Here is a 15,485-nt window from a genome sequence, read left to right as displayed (position 1 = left end):
CCGCCGCCTCCCTCTCCCCCTCCTCCGACCCCTCCGACCCCTCCCCGCTCTCGCCGGAGCAGCGCCGCAGGGCCGACACCAACCTCGCGCTCGCCCGCGCGCGCCGCAACCTCCGCCTCGCCGAGTCCAAAGGTACCCTCTTTCCCCACGCCCCCCGCTCTCCGGACCCTAGCTAGCCAGGGTTCTAACTGAACTGCTGGGGGTTTCGCATCATCCAGCGGCCGGCGGCGGCGCGAAGCTGGAGGAGCTGCTCGTGGAGGAGACGTGGCTGGAGGCGCTGTCCGGGGAGCTGCGCAAGCCCTACGCGCTCGACCTCTGCCGCTTCGTCGCCCACGAGCGCCTGCACGCCAAGGTGCCCGTCTACCCGCCGCCCCACCTCGTCTTCCACGCGCTCCACGCCACCCCCTTCCACGACGTCAAAGCCGTCATCATCGGCCAGGTACCCAAATACCAAGCCACTCAAGTCTACGAATCCTACACTTGTTCACCTGCTGCTTCAAAATGTGTGACAGTTTCACTAATTTAATTTCATTCTGAAGAAATTTGCGCCTAGAATTTCTTTCTGTTACAATGCTGCTTGCTGTTTGGAGTGATGCCATCAAATTGAAATATGGATAGAAAAAAATTGGCAACGCCGTATACTGAAATGGAAATTGTTGCTTCTGTTCTGCATATTCATATTATGCTAGAATAACTGATTTGTGGTTACAGTGCTGCCTGCTGTATGGAGTAATGACATTAAACTGAAACATGGATAGTATAGTTTGGCAGTGCCATATGCCGGGACAGGAACTGTTGCTTCTGTTCTGCATTTTCATATTATCATGCCACAACAACTGGTTTGAGGCTATTTTGTTTGTGTGATCACATTGTGGTGCCTGGCATATTTACCACAACATTTTGTAGCCGAAAAATATGCCTTTCATTCAGCTATTAGTTGGTGGTCTTATTTTGCTTGCTGCACTTGCCATATGGTCTTCATTTGTCTTTGAACCTACTTTGCATCTGTACCACACAATAAGTTTCTGATTTAAGTGTTTTCAGTCTATTTTTCTATTTCTGCTTTAACATAACATAATAACTAACGGTGGCTGCCTCATGATGACAGACTAAGTTTCTCATTTTTTCTTATTAAAGTGTAGATTCATTGGTAGCAATTGTTTTCAGTGTCTCATGTTGCTGATTGTCTACTTTTCAGGATCCATACCATGGTCCTGGCCAGGCCATGGGATTGTCGTTTTCAGTACCAGAGGGGATCAAAATTCCTTCCAGCTTACAAAACATATTTAAAGAGCTGCATAAAGATCTAGGGTGTATTATACCATCCCATGGGAACTTGGAAAGATGGGCTGTGCAGGTAAAATGGTCTGATAAGACATTAGAGTAAATAATATATGCACACAAACAGCAAGTTTATGTTCTTAGTTCACCTTAATATTAATTTCCGTTGCACTACTAGGATCAGTATGTACTAATATACCATGGAACAGTGTGCTCCTTTTCACACGTTACAACCGCAAAGGGCCCAGGCAGTCTTGCAGTTGTATTGCAGAGAGGATATCTATCAAGTCCCCAAAATCATGTTACTCTAGAAGCCCACAAAAACAGTTTTGTGTTTGTTTAGTGTAAATTTGATTAACTGCCCCCCCTCTTCTTATATTCTAGTTTTGGCCAAATCCATGTAAACATATCACAGTTATCAATTGAACTAAGTACATTTTGTTACCATTTATCCCCTATAGGATGCTGCAGAAGCAATTGGTTTGCTACACTATATTTAGTTCTAACAATTAGAATCTACTTGAATGGGCAAGAAGGCGATGATGAACCTGAAACAAGGTAGCTTCATGAGAATTAAGAAATATAGAAAACAATGCCTGCTACAGCCTATGGCCAAACTTGCTCAGATTAGTGCTGTTTCCTCATTTCCCAGCAGCATCCCATAAGTTCTCTTTTAACTTTCTTTCAGAATAGTGCTTACTAACTCGAGAAAAAACATGTATCTTGCAGGGTATTCTTATGCTCAATACCGTGCTAACAGGTCAGCCTGTTTTTCTCATCAGGATTGAACATCTGTTGTTCCTTAGCTCATATTTGTGCACACCAATTTAAATTACTTTATCCACTTGAATCTTGATACAGAAACTATGCCTTGTTTTTTGTTCGCTGTATTCTTGTAGTTGCAACTGTATTTTTCTTTTTTGCTGTATTTGATGTTATTAGTTTCCTCTAGCTTGGTGGGAATTTGTGGATCATTTTCTATTTGGCATTGTAGACCTAGAGTTGATTATCTGAGACAGCTGTTTGTACTATGGGTATGTACGGTAAAAATGGTTTATTTATTATTAAAGCTTCCCATGGCCTTAATGCTAAATAGGATTGCAGGACTTGTTTTCCAGTGCCTCATTTACTGCTGCAGAGTCGAACTATGACCTTGAGATTGTTATATGCTGTAGTCATTGTTCTTTTCGACCTTTAAATTTAGCATTTGAATTTATCTCTTTTAGTGACACACTTGTATGTTGTGGTAAAATTGACCTGTTCGGGAGTTATACCTAGTCTTCAATTTTTTACTGAGCAGTGAGGGAACACCAAGCCAACTCACATGCCAAGAAAGGATGGGAGCAGTTCACTGATGCTGTCATTAAGACAGTATCACAAAAGAAATCAGGATTAGTCTTTATTCTCTGGGGAAACTCGGCTCAAGCGAAGATAAAGTAAGAATTTTCATCTGGAACTCTACAGACTGTAACACAGTCATGCTGAAACAAGGCACTGACATTCAGAGTACATACTTGTTATCTTTGGTCTTTAGGAAAGCAGAGACATTCAGAGTACATGCTTGTTCATTTTTGCAGATTGATTGATGAAACAAAACATCACATTCTAAAATCTGCTCATCCGTCAGGCCTTTCTGCAAACAGAGGTTTCTTTGGATGCAGGTTTGTTTTCCTTTTGGTTTTAGTAAATCTTGTTCAGTGTCTTTTTCATGGGTATATAAATAAAAGAGACATCAACTCCATCCATCGAAACTAAAGGTTGAAAAGGATGGAAAGATGGAGAGAAATGATAAAAGATTTCCCAGTTGCATGTCAGTATGTCACTTGGTGATTCGGGTGGGCACAAGAATAAGAGGACGATTACCATTGACAAGAAATATTGAATCGCTATATTTATCACCACTTGCACTTGTTTGAGGCTAGGCAGTACGAAAACCCACTTCACTAATGGCCCGTATCTCCATCTCTCTCACCGTACATGTTCTCTAGTAGTGGTGTGAACAAACCTTTGACTCTACCTGCACCATTATCTAATGCCACTGTCCGTGCACGCTGATGAACACTCGTCGCTTTCGCATGTCAGTGTCCTGTCTTTAATTACCCAACCCGATATTACTTTCACCTTTAAACTCACTGCTGTCAATGGCTCTGCATAATACGTAACGGCCATTATATCGCGGCATCTCATGCCCTGTTGATGGGGCCGGCCGATCCAAGCAAATCAAACGCTACTTTTCCCACTGTGGTTTTCCTTGAAGGCTCCTCTCGGCTGCTATTATCCACATTATGACTTGTCCTGTTTGTGTCCTGTCTTAAACTTTCCCAACTCGATATTGCTTTCGCCTTTTCACTCAGTGCTGTCAGTGGCTCTGCATAATACGTGGGAAACGATAAAGATTTTCCAGTTGCATGTCAGTATGTCACTAGGGGGATTTGGGTGGTCACAAGAATACAAAGGATGATACCATTGACAATATTGAACTGCTATATTCGTCACCACTTGTTTACTGGCTCCGTATCTTGGTCATTGCACATGCTCCAGTAGCGGGTTATAATAATTTATCCTGATTCCTATGAACGCAATTTTAACTCTACCTGCACCATCATCAAATGCCACTGGCCGTCCACGCCGATGAACACCCTCACTTTCGCCTGTCAGTGTCCTGTCTTAAACTCTCCCGGCTCAATATCACTTTCACTTTCGCCTTTTCACTCACTGCTGTTAATGGCTCTGCATAATATCGTACATCGATTAGATCGCGGCATCTCGTGCCCTGTTCATGGGGCCGGCCGATGCAAGCAAATCAAGTGCTACTTTTCCCCTGTGGTTATCTTTGAAGGATTCTCTGAACACTAGTAAATATCCACGTTATGACCTCTCATGTTTGTATATTGAACAGGCACTTTTCGCAGACGAATCAGATCCTGGAGAGGGTTGGGCTATCCACCATCGATTGGCAGCTCTGAGGAATCATCGGAAGACACCATGTGACATGTCTGCCCGACTGAGTGATAACCACCCTTATGATTTTGTGGAAGGTGTCTGTCGTCTTCGGCCATCGTTTTGGAGGCAACTTGAACTCGGTGCTGCTGGTGGAAGTGCCGCTCTGCTTGCTGTTGCACGTCTCGTTTTGCTAGCCCTCCGGTCATACCCTATGATGATCTACTAGTTATGTTATGTACTGTACTTGTCGTGCCAAATGCTGGCTCCTGAAAATGGTTTGGCCCCTTCGGTTGTCGTGTGCGTGCAACTGCTCTCTCCTGCACTAGGTCGTGTCTGATGTACTGTCATTGTATAAATCAGCCTAATATTGTAGTGATGCACTTGTACGTTGCGGTTAAATTGACCTGTTTGCCTAATATAGGTGATTGAAAAGTGCTCAAACATGTCTCCTCAGAACTGTAATGCTGCAATACAGCAGATATTGTTTAGTGTTTAGATACAACTAGTTGACAAACCTAGCCAGTATCACAATAGGCATTGCTCAGTGTGAATTCATCAATTTTTTACAAAGGTCTGTTGCAAAAAAAAAGAGGAAAGTGTCCATAGGCAAAGAGGTTTGAACTGTAGATATTTACCTCAAAGCAAAATTTAGCATGATCTATACCTAAATCATCAGGCTTTTTAGATACAGCTGCAAATACTGCAACAAATACCACCATTTTAATATAATTGCTCAGAAGTATGCATAAGGAAAAGAATATAATGATAGAAAAGGATTAGATTCTAGAGAGAACAAGTTAGTCTCATATACAGAGTACAGACTCAAAATCATCACCTACAAAACACTTTGGGTAGCACAATCTGTACTGAGTGGCTTTAGGCAGATATCAGCCAGGGATAATATCGATCCAAAATAATTGGCACGTAGATCATCAAAAGAGACATTAGAAGCACTAAGCAGTTGCAGTGCAAAATTTACATGACTGGATTCCATACCTTTTTCTGAATCTGAAATAGCAATTTGAAATTGTTATCATTTACTATTATTGTAGGAGCTTCAGGCTGGTCAGATGCGAAAGTGGCTAATACAATCTGCAGTTAAAACAGTAATTAACAAAAAAGAAATACTATGTTAACTTGGCATGGATGCCTCATCCGTGAACATTTTTTGAAATTCCAGAACTTTTCTTAAATTTGTGAACAAAAAATCCAAGAACGGGCACCTTTTTTGAAATTCCAGAGCTGTTTCTGTAATTCCAGAACATTTTTCAAAATTGTATACAATATTTGAAAACAAGAATATTTTTTGGTATTCCAAACAGTATTTCAAATTTTTGAATAGGTTTCAAAAAGAATGATAATGTCAAAAATGAGAAAATTAATTAAGTAAAAACGAAAAGAAAAAAGAAAATAGAAAAGAAATTCTTAGGCCTCGGCCCAACTAGGGGACCGTATCGCTCCAGTCGGGCAACCGTTGGACCGGCCCAAGCGTTTATGCATTTCAAAAAAAGTTCATCGATTTTGAAAAAAAAATCACGAATCTGAAAAAAATATCGGGGGCTTTAAAAAAGTTCGTAAAAGTTGAATAGAGTTCGTGGATTTAAAAAAAAGTTCATGGATTGTAAAAGTTCATAAATTTAAGAAAATGTTCATGAATTTGAAAAGTTCACAGATTTAAGGAAAAAATCACGATTTAAAAATAGTTTGCGAATTCTGAAAAATAATATGAAAAAGGAAAAAAGAAGAGAAGTAATAAAAATAAAAGAAAATATGGACAAACAAAAAACGAAAAAAAACTAGCTCGCATTGGTTAGTGTTATATTTGAAGAAGAAAAAAGAAGGTAGCTTGACACAACAAGAAAGTAGTCTAGTTGGTTACCATGGTTGTACTAAATGTAGACATGTGCTAGGTTTGATTCGAATTTCGTCGGACACTCATTTTTTGAAGGTTTACAGAAGAGGAAAAAAGTGTAAAATGGGCCGGCCCAGGGCGGTACGTAGACATGTGGCGTATCGCGCTCGGCGCGGGCGACGTATTTTAAAAAACGAGCATCCTACCCTTTATTATGAAGTGGTATGGAGAGATCTTCTCCCTTGTTGTATTTTTGGAGGGTGTAAGGAAGCAAAAGTGTCAAATTGTTCTTCCTATTTTTTGCGTTTGCAGGGTTCTTAGCGTCATGTAATAATTAATGATGTTTGCTTAATGATAAAAGTGCACAAGACACCACAAGTTCTATTTCTTGCAAAGGTTTAGATTTAATTTATCTGTAGCATTGTTTCAGCATTTTATGCTGCAGATTGTCTACTTTTCATTATCCATACCATGGTCCTGGCCATGGGGTTGTCATTTTCAGTACCAGAGGAGATCAAAATTTCTTCCAGCTTACAAAACATATTTAAAGAGCTGTATAAAGATCTAGAGTGTACTATACCATCCCATGGGAATTTGGAAAGATGGGCTGTGCTGGTAAAATGGTCCAATTAAACGTTAGAGTAAATAATACACACACACAAATACATTCTTAGTTTACCTTAATATCCACTTCCATTGCACTTTGAGGATCGGTATGTACTAATGTACCATGAAACGATGTGTTCTTTTCACATGTGACAACCCCAAAGGGCTCAGGCAGTCCTGCAGTTGTATTGCAGAGAGAATATCTATCAATTCCTCCAAATCATGTGCCTTCACTCTAGAAGTCCATAAAAACAGTTTTGTGTAAATTTGATTAACTATCCCTCTCTTCTTTTGTTCTTGTTTTGGCCAAATCCATGTCGACATGTCACTACAGTTATCAATGGAACTAAGCAATTTTAAAATTTCTTACCATTTATCCAATGTAGGATGTTGCAGAAGCAATTGGTTTGCTACACTATATCTTGTTCTAACAATAAGAATCTACTTGAATGGACAAGAAGGCGATAATGAACTTGAAACAAGGTAGCTTCATGAGAATTAAGACACATAGAAAATAATGCCTGCTACAACCTAGCTATGGCTATATTTGCTTATACTAGATGATACCCCGCGCATTGCTGCAGGAGATTTCTTGCAATATTATTTTCATGAAATCTAAATAGATATGATATATTGTATTTGATTATTATAGAGTTGTGAATATATAGAATATAAGTAGTATTTCTCATGCATGTTGAGATATATAATTAGTATGATTCATGAGGTGGCATGTGTGGAAAGTTTAGATGTGTGCATTTTGAGAGAGAGTATAAATAGCATTTCTCATGCATGTTAAGAGAAATAATTAGTGGGAGATGATGTGGCATGTGTTTTGAGGTGGCATGTGAGCATATTGAGAGAGAGAGAGTATAAACAACATTTCCCATGCGTGTTAAGAGAAATAATTAATGGGAGATGACGTGGCATGTGTAGTGAGGTAGCATGTGTGCATGTTGAGAGAATTGAGATAGTGGGGACAACTATTTAGGTATAATATAGGATTACTGTTGTTTCCTCATTTCCCAGCAGCACATCAGAAGCTGTCTTTTAACTTTCTTTTCGAGACGTGTTCACTAACTCAAAAAATAACTTGTATCTTGCAGGGTATTCTTATGCTCAATACCGTGCTAACAGGTAAGCCGTTTTTTTCTTCTCATCAAGATGAAACATCCGTTGTTCCTTAGGCCTTATTCGTGCACATCAATTGAAATTACTTTATGCACTTGAATCTTGATTACAGAAACTATGTTTTTTCTTCTATTTAGCTATTCTTCACTTTTATTCCTGTAGTTGCAACATATTTCTCCTTTTTTTCATATTTGATGTTATTAGCTTAGTCTAAATTGGTTGCACATTGTCGATCCTTTTCTGTTTAGTACTGTAGACCTAAATTTGGAGACCGCGGTTATTGAATTGATCTCCTTTAGTGGTGCACTTGTATGTTGCAGTAGAACTGGCATGTTCGGGAGTTATATCTGGCTAAATAGTTTTCAAAAAAAGATCCGAGTATTGTGGGGACACCAAACAACTCACATGCCAAGGAAGGTTGGGAGCAGTTCACCGATGCCTTCATCAAGGCAATATCATTTTTTTTACGCTGCTACGGCGGGCAAAAGCCGGCCTGAACAATTTTCATTTTCAAAACCAAGATCGAGATACAAACACAACGGCTACAACAAGTAGCACCCAACCCACAAGAAAGGGACAAGGAACAATAGAAGAAGAACCAGAAGCACGCTACAACAAGCAGCCAACACCAAGAACTTAGCATCCATCATTAGTAGGTAGACCGAGAAGAGCAGGAACTAGCATTGTTGGATCGGATGAAAGGAGCTTGGATACCGAGAAGACGTTGAGGAGAAGTCGTCTGCTGCCCTGCGATCACTCATCACTTTGAAGAACTAGGAGAGTCGCAGCCACCGTCGAAGGGTTTCCCCTTGCCTAGCCACGACGCGACAGAGAGGGCCGCTGACCGTGCCGAAGGGCAATGTTTCGCCGAGACAGCCCTGCACCTCCTCTGAGCCACATCATGACCTCCATCACAGATAGAGAGAGCCAGAACACTATGCGAGACAACAAAACCTCAAGCGTCGTCGAAGGGCACCAAACTCCGAGTTGTCACCGCCGCCACGAGCCCCCAAGAGAGAGGTCGACCAACAGCCCCAAGATGACCAAGGCAAAGGCTGCCGCCACATATCACTTCCACCGCCGCCACCAAGCAGACCAACAGACCAACAATGCTCCAACTGAGACACCAAGCAACCTACGACGAATCCATGGCTCCAAGACTATGCCCCCAAGGGGGAAACGACATCAAAGATGGCGTCATCGTCCAATCCAAGGAAGGATTTTAGGCTTTCACCCGGAGCACAACAAGAACAGGCTATGAAGCTTCACAATGATGCCTTCAAGAAGGAAGTGGCGCCCGAGGGCGTCACCATCATCGCTGCCGACAAGGTCAGCAGTAGGCCTTCGCCTGAAGCTTCGCAACCTGCACCTCACTGCCACACATAGGACGCCGAGTCCGGCAAGCACATGAGCGCGAGACCTCACCTCCCCCTGTCAGACCACGGGAGCGTCCTTGCCATGTCCAAAAAGGAGCACCCCCCACGGACGCCCTTGCTCACCATGAGCATTGACGCTGATGGAGGGGGGGTCAATCCAGGCCGCAGCACCGGCACCACCACAGACAGAGCCAGATTCGTGCCCCCATCAGCTGCCAGCCGTAGCAGAGACCAACCCCTGCCTTCGACCACACCCTGCTCGCCATCCCACTGCCGGCCTACAGCCTCCGCCACCAACCTCTGCCAAAACGCCCCACGCCTAGGCGCCAGATCTGGACGTGGTTGACAGCAACCGCCGGAGGTTCAACCACCCAAGAGAGGGCGCATCACCTACGGGCAAGCCGCGCCCAGCCAGCCCGAGTCCGCCGGCCTCCAACCCCCTCGCCTGCGACCCGCGGCGCCGCGCACCACCTCCCCGCCGCCACACGCGCACGAGGCACCACATCCAGCCACCTCGCGCCAGCCAGAGAGTTGCCCCGCCGCCGCCGTCCCCGGATCCAGGCGAGCTTTGCCGGCCGGAGCCTCTGATGGCGGCGAGACGATGGAGGGGCTAGGGTGGAGAGGCGGCGGCGGTAGGTTTTTCGCCCCCGAGTCAGCAGGGAGGGCGGGGGGTACTCCATCAAGACAATATCATAGAAGAAATCAAGATTAGTCTTTCTTCTATGGGGAAACTTAGCTTAAGCGAAGATAAGGTAAGCACTTTCATGCTGAAACAATACACAACACAGATATTCAGAATACATATTTGTTATCTTTGGTCACTAGGAAAGCAGAGACATCCAGAGTACATGCTTGTTATCTTCCCTCTTTAGAAACACAGGGAAATTCAGAGTACATACATGCTCGGTCTTTTTTGCAGATTGATTGATGAAACAAAAGACAGCATTCTGTAATCCGCCCATCCATCAAGCCTGTCTGCAAGCAGAGGTTTCTTTGGATGCAGGTTTGCTTTCTTTTCAAATCTTTGTAAATCTTCTGCAATGTCTTTTTCCTGGGTATAACTAAATGAAATCTCAACTCCACCCGCCGAAGCTAAAAACTGAGAAAGGATAAGAGATAAACGATAAAGATTTGCGAGTTGCCACAAGAATACAAAGGAGGGAAAGCGATACTGCGAACGCCATCATCGTCCGATCCATGGTGATTCGAGTGGCCACAAGAATACAAAGGACGGTTACCACTGACAATATTGAATTGCTATATGATATTTATCACCACTTGTTTGAGTGAGGCTAGGCAGTATGAAACCCCACTAATGGCTCGCATCTGTGTCACCGTACAAGTTCTCTAGCAATGGCCAGTGGGTTATAATGATTTTATCATGTGAGCGAACAAACCTTTAACTCTACCTGCACCATTATCTAATGCTACTGTCCGTCCACGCCCATGAACACCCGTCGCTTTCGCCTTAAACTTTCAAAACTCGATATCACTTTCGCCTTAAACTTTCCCAACTCGATATCACTTTCGCCTTTTCACTCACTGCTGTTAATGGCTCTGCATAATATCAGACATCAAGTAGATCGCAGCATCTCATGCCCTGTTTGTACATGGGGCCTTAACCTTTTCCAACTCGATGTTACTTTGGCCTTTTCACCCACTGCTGTTAGGGTCTGTTTGGTTTCAAATAAGTCACCAACTTATAAGTCAGGTAAAACTAGTGACTTATAAGTCACGACTGTTTGGTTGTCACCTAATTTATAAGTCACTTGACCACATCTTTCCACATCAATCCACACAATGCATGTGATGGGACCCACGCAAAAGGAGTGACTTATAAGTTATAAGTCGGGGTGGAGCAACTTATGACTTATAAGTTGGGGTGACTTATAAGTTGGGTCTGTTTGGTAAAATAAGTCACTTTTTTATTTTTCGACTTATAAATTGGTGATTTAATGGCTCTGCATAATACGGAATATGGATTAGATGGCGGTATCTGATGCCCTGTTTGTTCATGGGCCTGCCAATCCAAGCAAGTCAAATCGTGTTCCCCGCCCGGTGGTGGTTATCTCTCAAGGATCCTCTGCACGCTGCTAAATATCCACATTATAATTTGTTTGTGTGTCTATCTTGAACAGGCACTTTTCGCAGACGAATTAGATCCTGGAGCGGCTCAGGCTATCCGCCATCGATTGGCAGCTCCGAGGAACCATCGGAAGGCACCATGTGACATGTCTGCCCGATAAGAGCATCTTCAGCTGTTTGGCCTCTCAGAACGCTGAAAAAGAGCCGCGGGCCGAATCGGCGCTTGCTTGGCGCGTCGGGGCGACTGCGTTTCCAGTCGACGCCCTCAGGTTGCCGCCAAAATCGCACGAATTCGGTGATATTTTGTTTAAATTTGTACAAACTCGGCGATACTTCATTAAAATTTGTAAAAAAAACAGATGAACATTCAAACTACGCCTACAACTACGCCTATCCCTGCTACGCTGCGGCCACCACCTGCCATCTACATGCCGAGAATGCTGTAGAAACGGGTGTAGTCGCCGCCGCTGTCGTCGTCGTCGCGTGCCGCGCCGGAGCTGCCACCGTCCCTACTACACACCTGGCCAGGGTCGCCGACGCGCGGTGGGGGGTTGGACAGGCCGGCCTTGTCCTCCTCGTCGCCGTCGCCGTCGAGGACGATGACGCCACCCTCCTCGCGTCTGCGGTGCTGGTCCTGGAGCTCTGCGTACGCCCGACGCTGGCGGAGCACTTGCTCGCGGACGTAGTCCTCCCTCGCCCACTTGAGGGCAGCCTTGTCGTTAGGGGCCACCATGTCCGCGTGCTCCGGCTTCACGGGGAGCAGCCCCGGCTCGGGCTTCGGCCGGACCAGGCGGAGGGAGCGTGGGTGCAACGTCGAAGCGGCATCTCTTCCGGCTCCGGCTTGACGGAGCGGAGCGCCGGCGAGCCGGAGCCCGACGAGGAGGGCGCCCCCGGCTCCATTCGCCGCGGCGTCCAGGAGCTGCCACGACGGCGAGAGAAGGACGACCGCGGCGGGTACTCGAGGCGCGGCGTGTTTCCAGCCTCGATGTTGTCGAGGACGACCTCGAGGGTGCGGCCGGGCACGCCCCACCACTCGCGTCGCCCGTCGGCGTTGTGGCGTCCACGGGGGATGATGCCGTTGGCGGAGGCGATCTGGTCTTCGCGGCGGGGCGATGTGTGTTGCTTTGTCTGGCGATGTGTGGCAACTACCCGGCGAGGCGGCGAGAGCCTGCATGTCGGGCTACGCGTGGCAGGAGCAGGCGGGACACGCGTTGGTGGCGCCTTCACTGCGCCACCCGTGAGACATTAATGGAGGCTGACCGGCGGCAGCGCGAGAGACTTGACATTGACTCCTGCGGGAACCGAGGCAATGAGAAGGACGAAGCGGCGTCTCGCTGACTCGGCGGGCCCATCCCCGTTCGCGCCAAAAACACGTTCATTGGCGCCCCCAGCGCGTCAGGTTCAGCCTCGGTCCGCCGGTGCTAATTTTGGTCCAAGCCGGTGAAAAACGGGCTCCTGAGGACGCGACTGGACCGATTTTTGGCTGTCGGCGTAAAAAAAGCCTGGGAAGGGGTCTGTGGGGGCGCGGCTGGAGATGCTCTAACCGTCATTAAAGCTGCGTGTCGTCGTCTTTGGCCATCGTTTTAAAGTGAAATCGATCGTCTTTCCTCATTTGGGATCGATCCTTGGTAGATTTGTCTCATAGACACTGCACCAACTCGTAGATCCGAGGAAATCAGACTCCACTAATCGAGAGATTGTCTGGTCCTTGGCATCGCGACAAGTAGGTGCCTCTCCTGCGTGGTTAGCTGCACGTAATGTGTTGCATAGCGCCTACCTGACGTATCCGTTCCTTTAGTACAGTGCAGTGCAGAGGGTAAGTTTTGCATTCCGGAAAGTAGGGTCGGGACACTAAATGCTCCTTTGTAATCTGTAAATGATAAATAGTGGTCAATCTTGAGGGAGATCTCCGCGTGAAAACTACATTCGTCGGGCCCGCGGATCCGTTCCACCGCCGGGAAAGCCAGTCGTGCCGGTCCGATCGGATCCGCGCCGTCGCGTCGAGCCAAGACTAAACGTTGCCACGAGACGCATGCCGCAGCCCTACTTCTACGTGCCTGGCTGGGCCCGTCTGGCCATATACTAGTAGCAGCGACTAGGTCCTGTCACGCGGTTCAGACCAGAAATAATCGTCAGCTGTCAAGAGCAGCGACCGAGTCAGTCCCCGTTCTAGAAGAAAAAACCCAGCTACAACAGTTCAGACTTCTCATGCTCCAAAGTCCATGTGCCGTAGCAGCCATCGATGATCGACAAGCCAGTCTCTCTCCCACTGTGCGCCCGCCAGCCGAATCTTTCAGTATTCAGCCGGACAACAATCGGACCAGCGCCATTGACAACGAGCACGTACGTACTGCCACCTGCTGGTGCTGATGCTGGCGCGGGCTACGGCCGGCCGCCATTAACGACCGGTTTGGCCCATCAGCAGCTTAAGCTACCCGTCCGATGCATGCACATGCACGGTGGTACGTGCGTGCTTGCTACCAACCGATACGGCGCATGTACAGGCAGGCAGGCACACCCGTGACCCGTGAGTGGGCTGAGTACGACGGCACGGTAACATTCAGTGGCAGTACAACAGTAGTGTCTTGTGCATTAGTCGCGGTCCTGTTAGCTCTGTGTCATACTTACTTATCTCGTTAACAAACCGGATCTTTAGTCATGGCGTGGGGCGATCCGCCCGGACGGAGCCAACCTGCCAGCGCCGAGCGCCCGGCGGGGTCGGGTCAGGTCTAGGTCCAGGGGCGGAGCCCATTGGGCTGACCCTGATGCACAGGAATACGGGCCCATCTAATTTTTTAGTGCTACCTACCACCTAAAAAGGCCCTGTGCATCAGGTTGGCCCAACATCAGTGCATCAGGGTGTCCAGACTTCACGCACGCACGCCTCCGCAATGGGCCAATACAGGCCACGCACACACGCACCTGCTGTTTGTTCCCCAGCCCAAGTCACGTACGCACGCTGTAATCAATCGATCGATCAGTTTCCCGTGTAGACGTACGTGCGCGTACCAAGCGGCCGTGAAATCAATCGATCCATACGACCTATATACGCCTCGCGTACACAGGCGGCAGCGAACCGGCGACGTCGGACGCCGCAGGCCGCAGCACCACAGCCACACTTGAGTTCCGCGCGACACCTACCGCACGTCGCAATTTCGTCTTCGGCTGGCCCTCCTGCTCTCTGCAATTCGGCGACCTGTCCGAGAGATCTTCCGTTCTGTCTATAGATTGGATAGGAAGGAACCCCAATTCTGGTAGTGTCCTTGCCCTACCTTTTCTAAATCTTTCTACGAATTGCAAGTTGCAAAAGTTACGTGTATAAACTTGCAGCTGATAGATTAAATCCCTATGTATTGGCAAAACTTGGAGCATTTTTTAGGGTTATAAACTTGCGGCTGATAGATTAAATCCACTCTCATTTTTTATCTCTCATATGTAATTTGTATTTGTTATATGCAGATAATATTGAGAAGTTTCTTCTCAAAAGAAAAGCGCCATCACAAGATGTTTTGGAAAACATAATTTGGGGAGAGAGGATTCAATATGATCCGGGCAAGAGAAAATTGAAAGAATGAATGAAAAAGGCCAGCAATGCTCAAGTTGTTGAATATTTCGTCGCTCGGAGGTGTAGGATGTACTAAAGGTAATTTACAGGTTTTTAGTCATTTAAGTACTTTCATCCTAGCATTTTATTATGTTCGACTAGAAAGTTCAATTCTATTTTTATCTTGTAGGTTACTGAACCTTGTTGTCCAATGATGTATTCTGGAATTTGGAAATGCAAGACATCCATTTTCAGGTAATTTTGTCTCTCATTTTATCATTATAGTGAGCATTTTGATTGCTACATATTTTTTTACACATCGCCTTCTATTATGTCCTATAATATGTGCTAGAAGTTGTTAAACAAACCTTTATTCAATAGAAAGTTGTTTGAAAATTTTACGCCTTATTAAAGCGGTGCATCGGGTAACATTTGCTCCAGCTCCGCCCCTGTCTAGGTCAGGTCGGTGCCGTCCACAACGTGACATCCATCGACGTGCAAGCTGCCATGGTCTTGCTACGGGTCAATATCGTGGGCGGGCCTGGCCGGAGGGATCGGGCTCGTGCTGCCGGTATCGTTGGCCCGCCGCCGGCCGGATTAATGCGTGGGGAGAAGTCCGGCGAGCCTGGCGACCCCGAGCCCCACCCGCCCAGAGTGAGCAAAGGAACCG

At 46.2% G+C, this 15,485-nt stretch overlaps 1 protein-coding gene, 1 long non-coding RNA gene and 1 pseudogene across 2 annotated transcripts in view; all 3 read left to right on the top strand.

Moving 5' to 3' along the window:
• The window catches only part of LOC123047347 (uracil-DNA glycosylase, mitochondrial), a 4,959-nt gene extending 292 nt beyond the window's left edge, over positions 1-4,667 (top strand). Inside the window, exons 2-8 of the mRNA XM_044470874.1 lie at positions 3-132; positions 219-439; positions 1,199-1,357; positions 2,011-2,041; positions 2,582-2,717; positions 2,859-2,942; positions 4,181-4,667. Of these exons, the coding sequence (XP_044326809.1) occupies positions 3-132; positions 219-439; positions 1,199-1,357; positions 2,011-2,041; positions 2,582-2,717; positions 2,859-2,942; positions 4,181-4,247 (828 nt within the window). The 3' untranslated portion in view covers positions 4,248-4,667. The remainder of the gene's footprint in view (positions 1-2; positions 133-218; positions 440-1,198; positions 1,358-2,010; positions 2,042-2,581; positions 2,718-2,858; positions 2,943-4,180) is intronic.
• Positions 4,668-6,290: 1,623 nt separating this feature from the next.
• On the top strand, positions 6,291-11,634 carry LOC123039635 (uracil-DNA glycosylase, mitochondrial-like; annotated as a pseudogene).
• Positions 11,635-14,016: 2,382 nt separating this feature from the next.
• LOC123042689 (uncharacterized) lies at positions 14,017-15,257 on the top strand. Its single transcript, XR_006418868.1, has 3 exons — positions 14,017-14,525; positions 14,731-14,914; positions 15,006-15,257. It is a non-coding gene; the product is annotated as an uncharacterized lncRNA (long non-coding RNA).
• Positions 15,258-15,485: the final 228 nt, after the last annotated feature.

This window comes from Triticum aestivum, chromosome 2B (assembly GCF_018294505.1).
Source record: "Triticum aestivum cultivar Chinese Spring chromosome 2B, IWGSC CS RefSeq v2.1, whole genome shotgun sequence".
Taxonomy (NCBI): domain Eukaryota; kingdom Viridiplantae; phylum Streptophyta; class Magnoliopsida; order Poales; family Poaceae; genus Triticum; species Triticum aestivum.
This window is presented reverse-complemented; position numbering and strand designations above follow the sequence as displayed.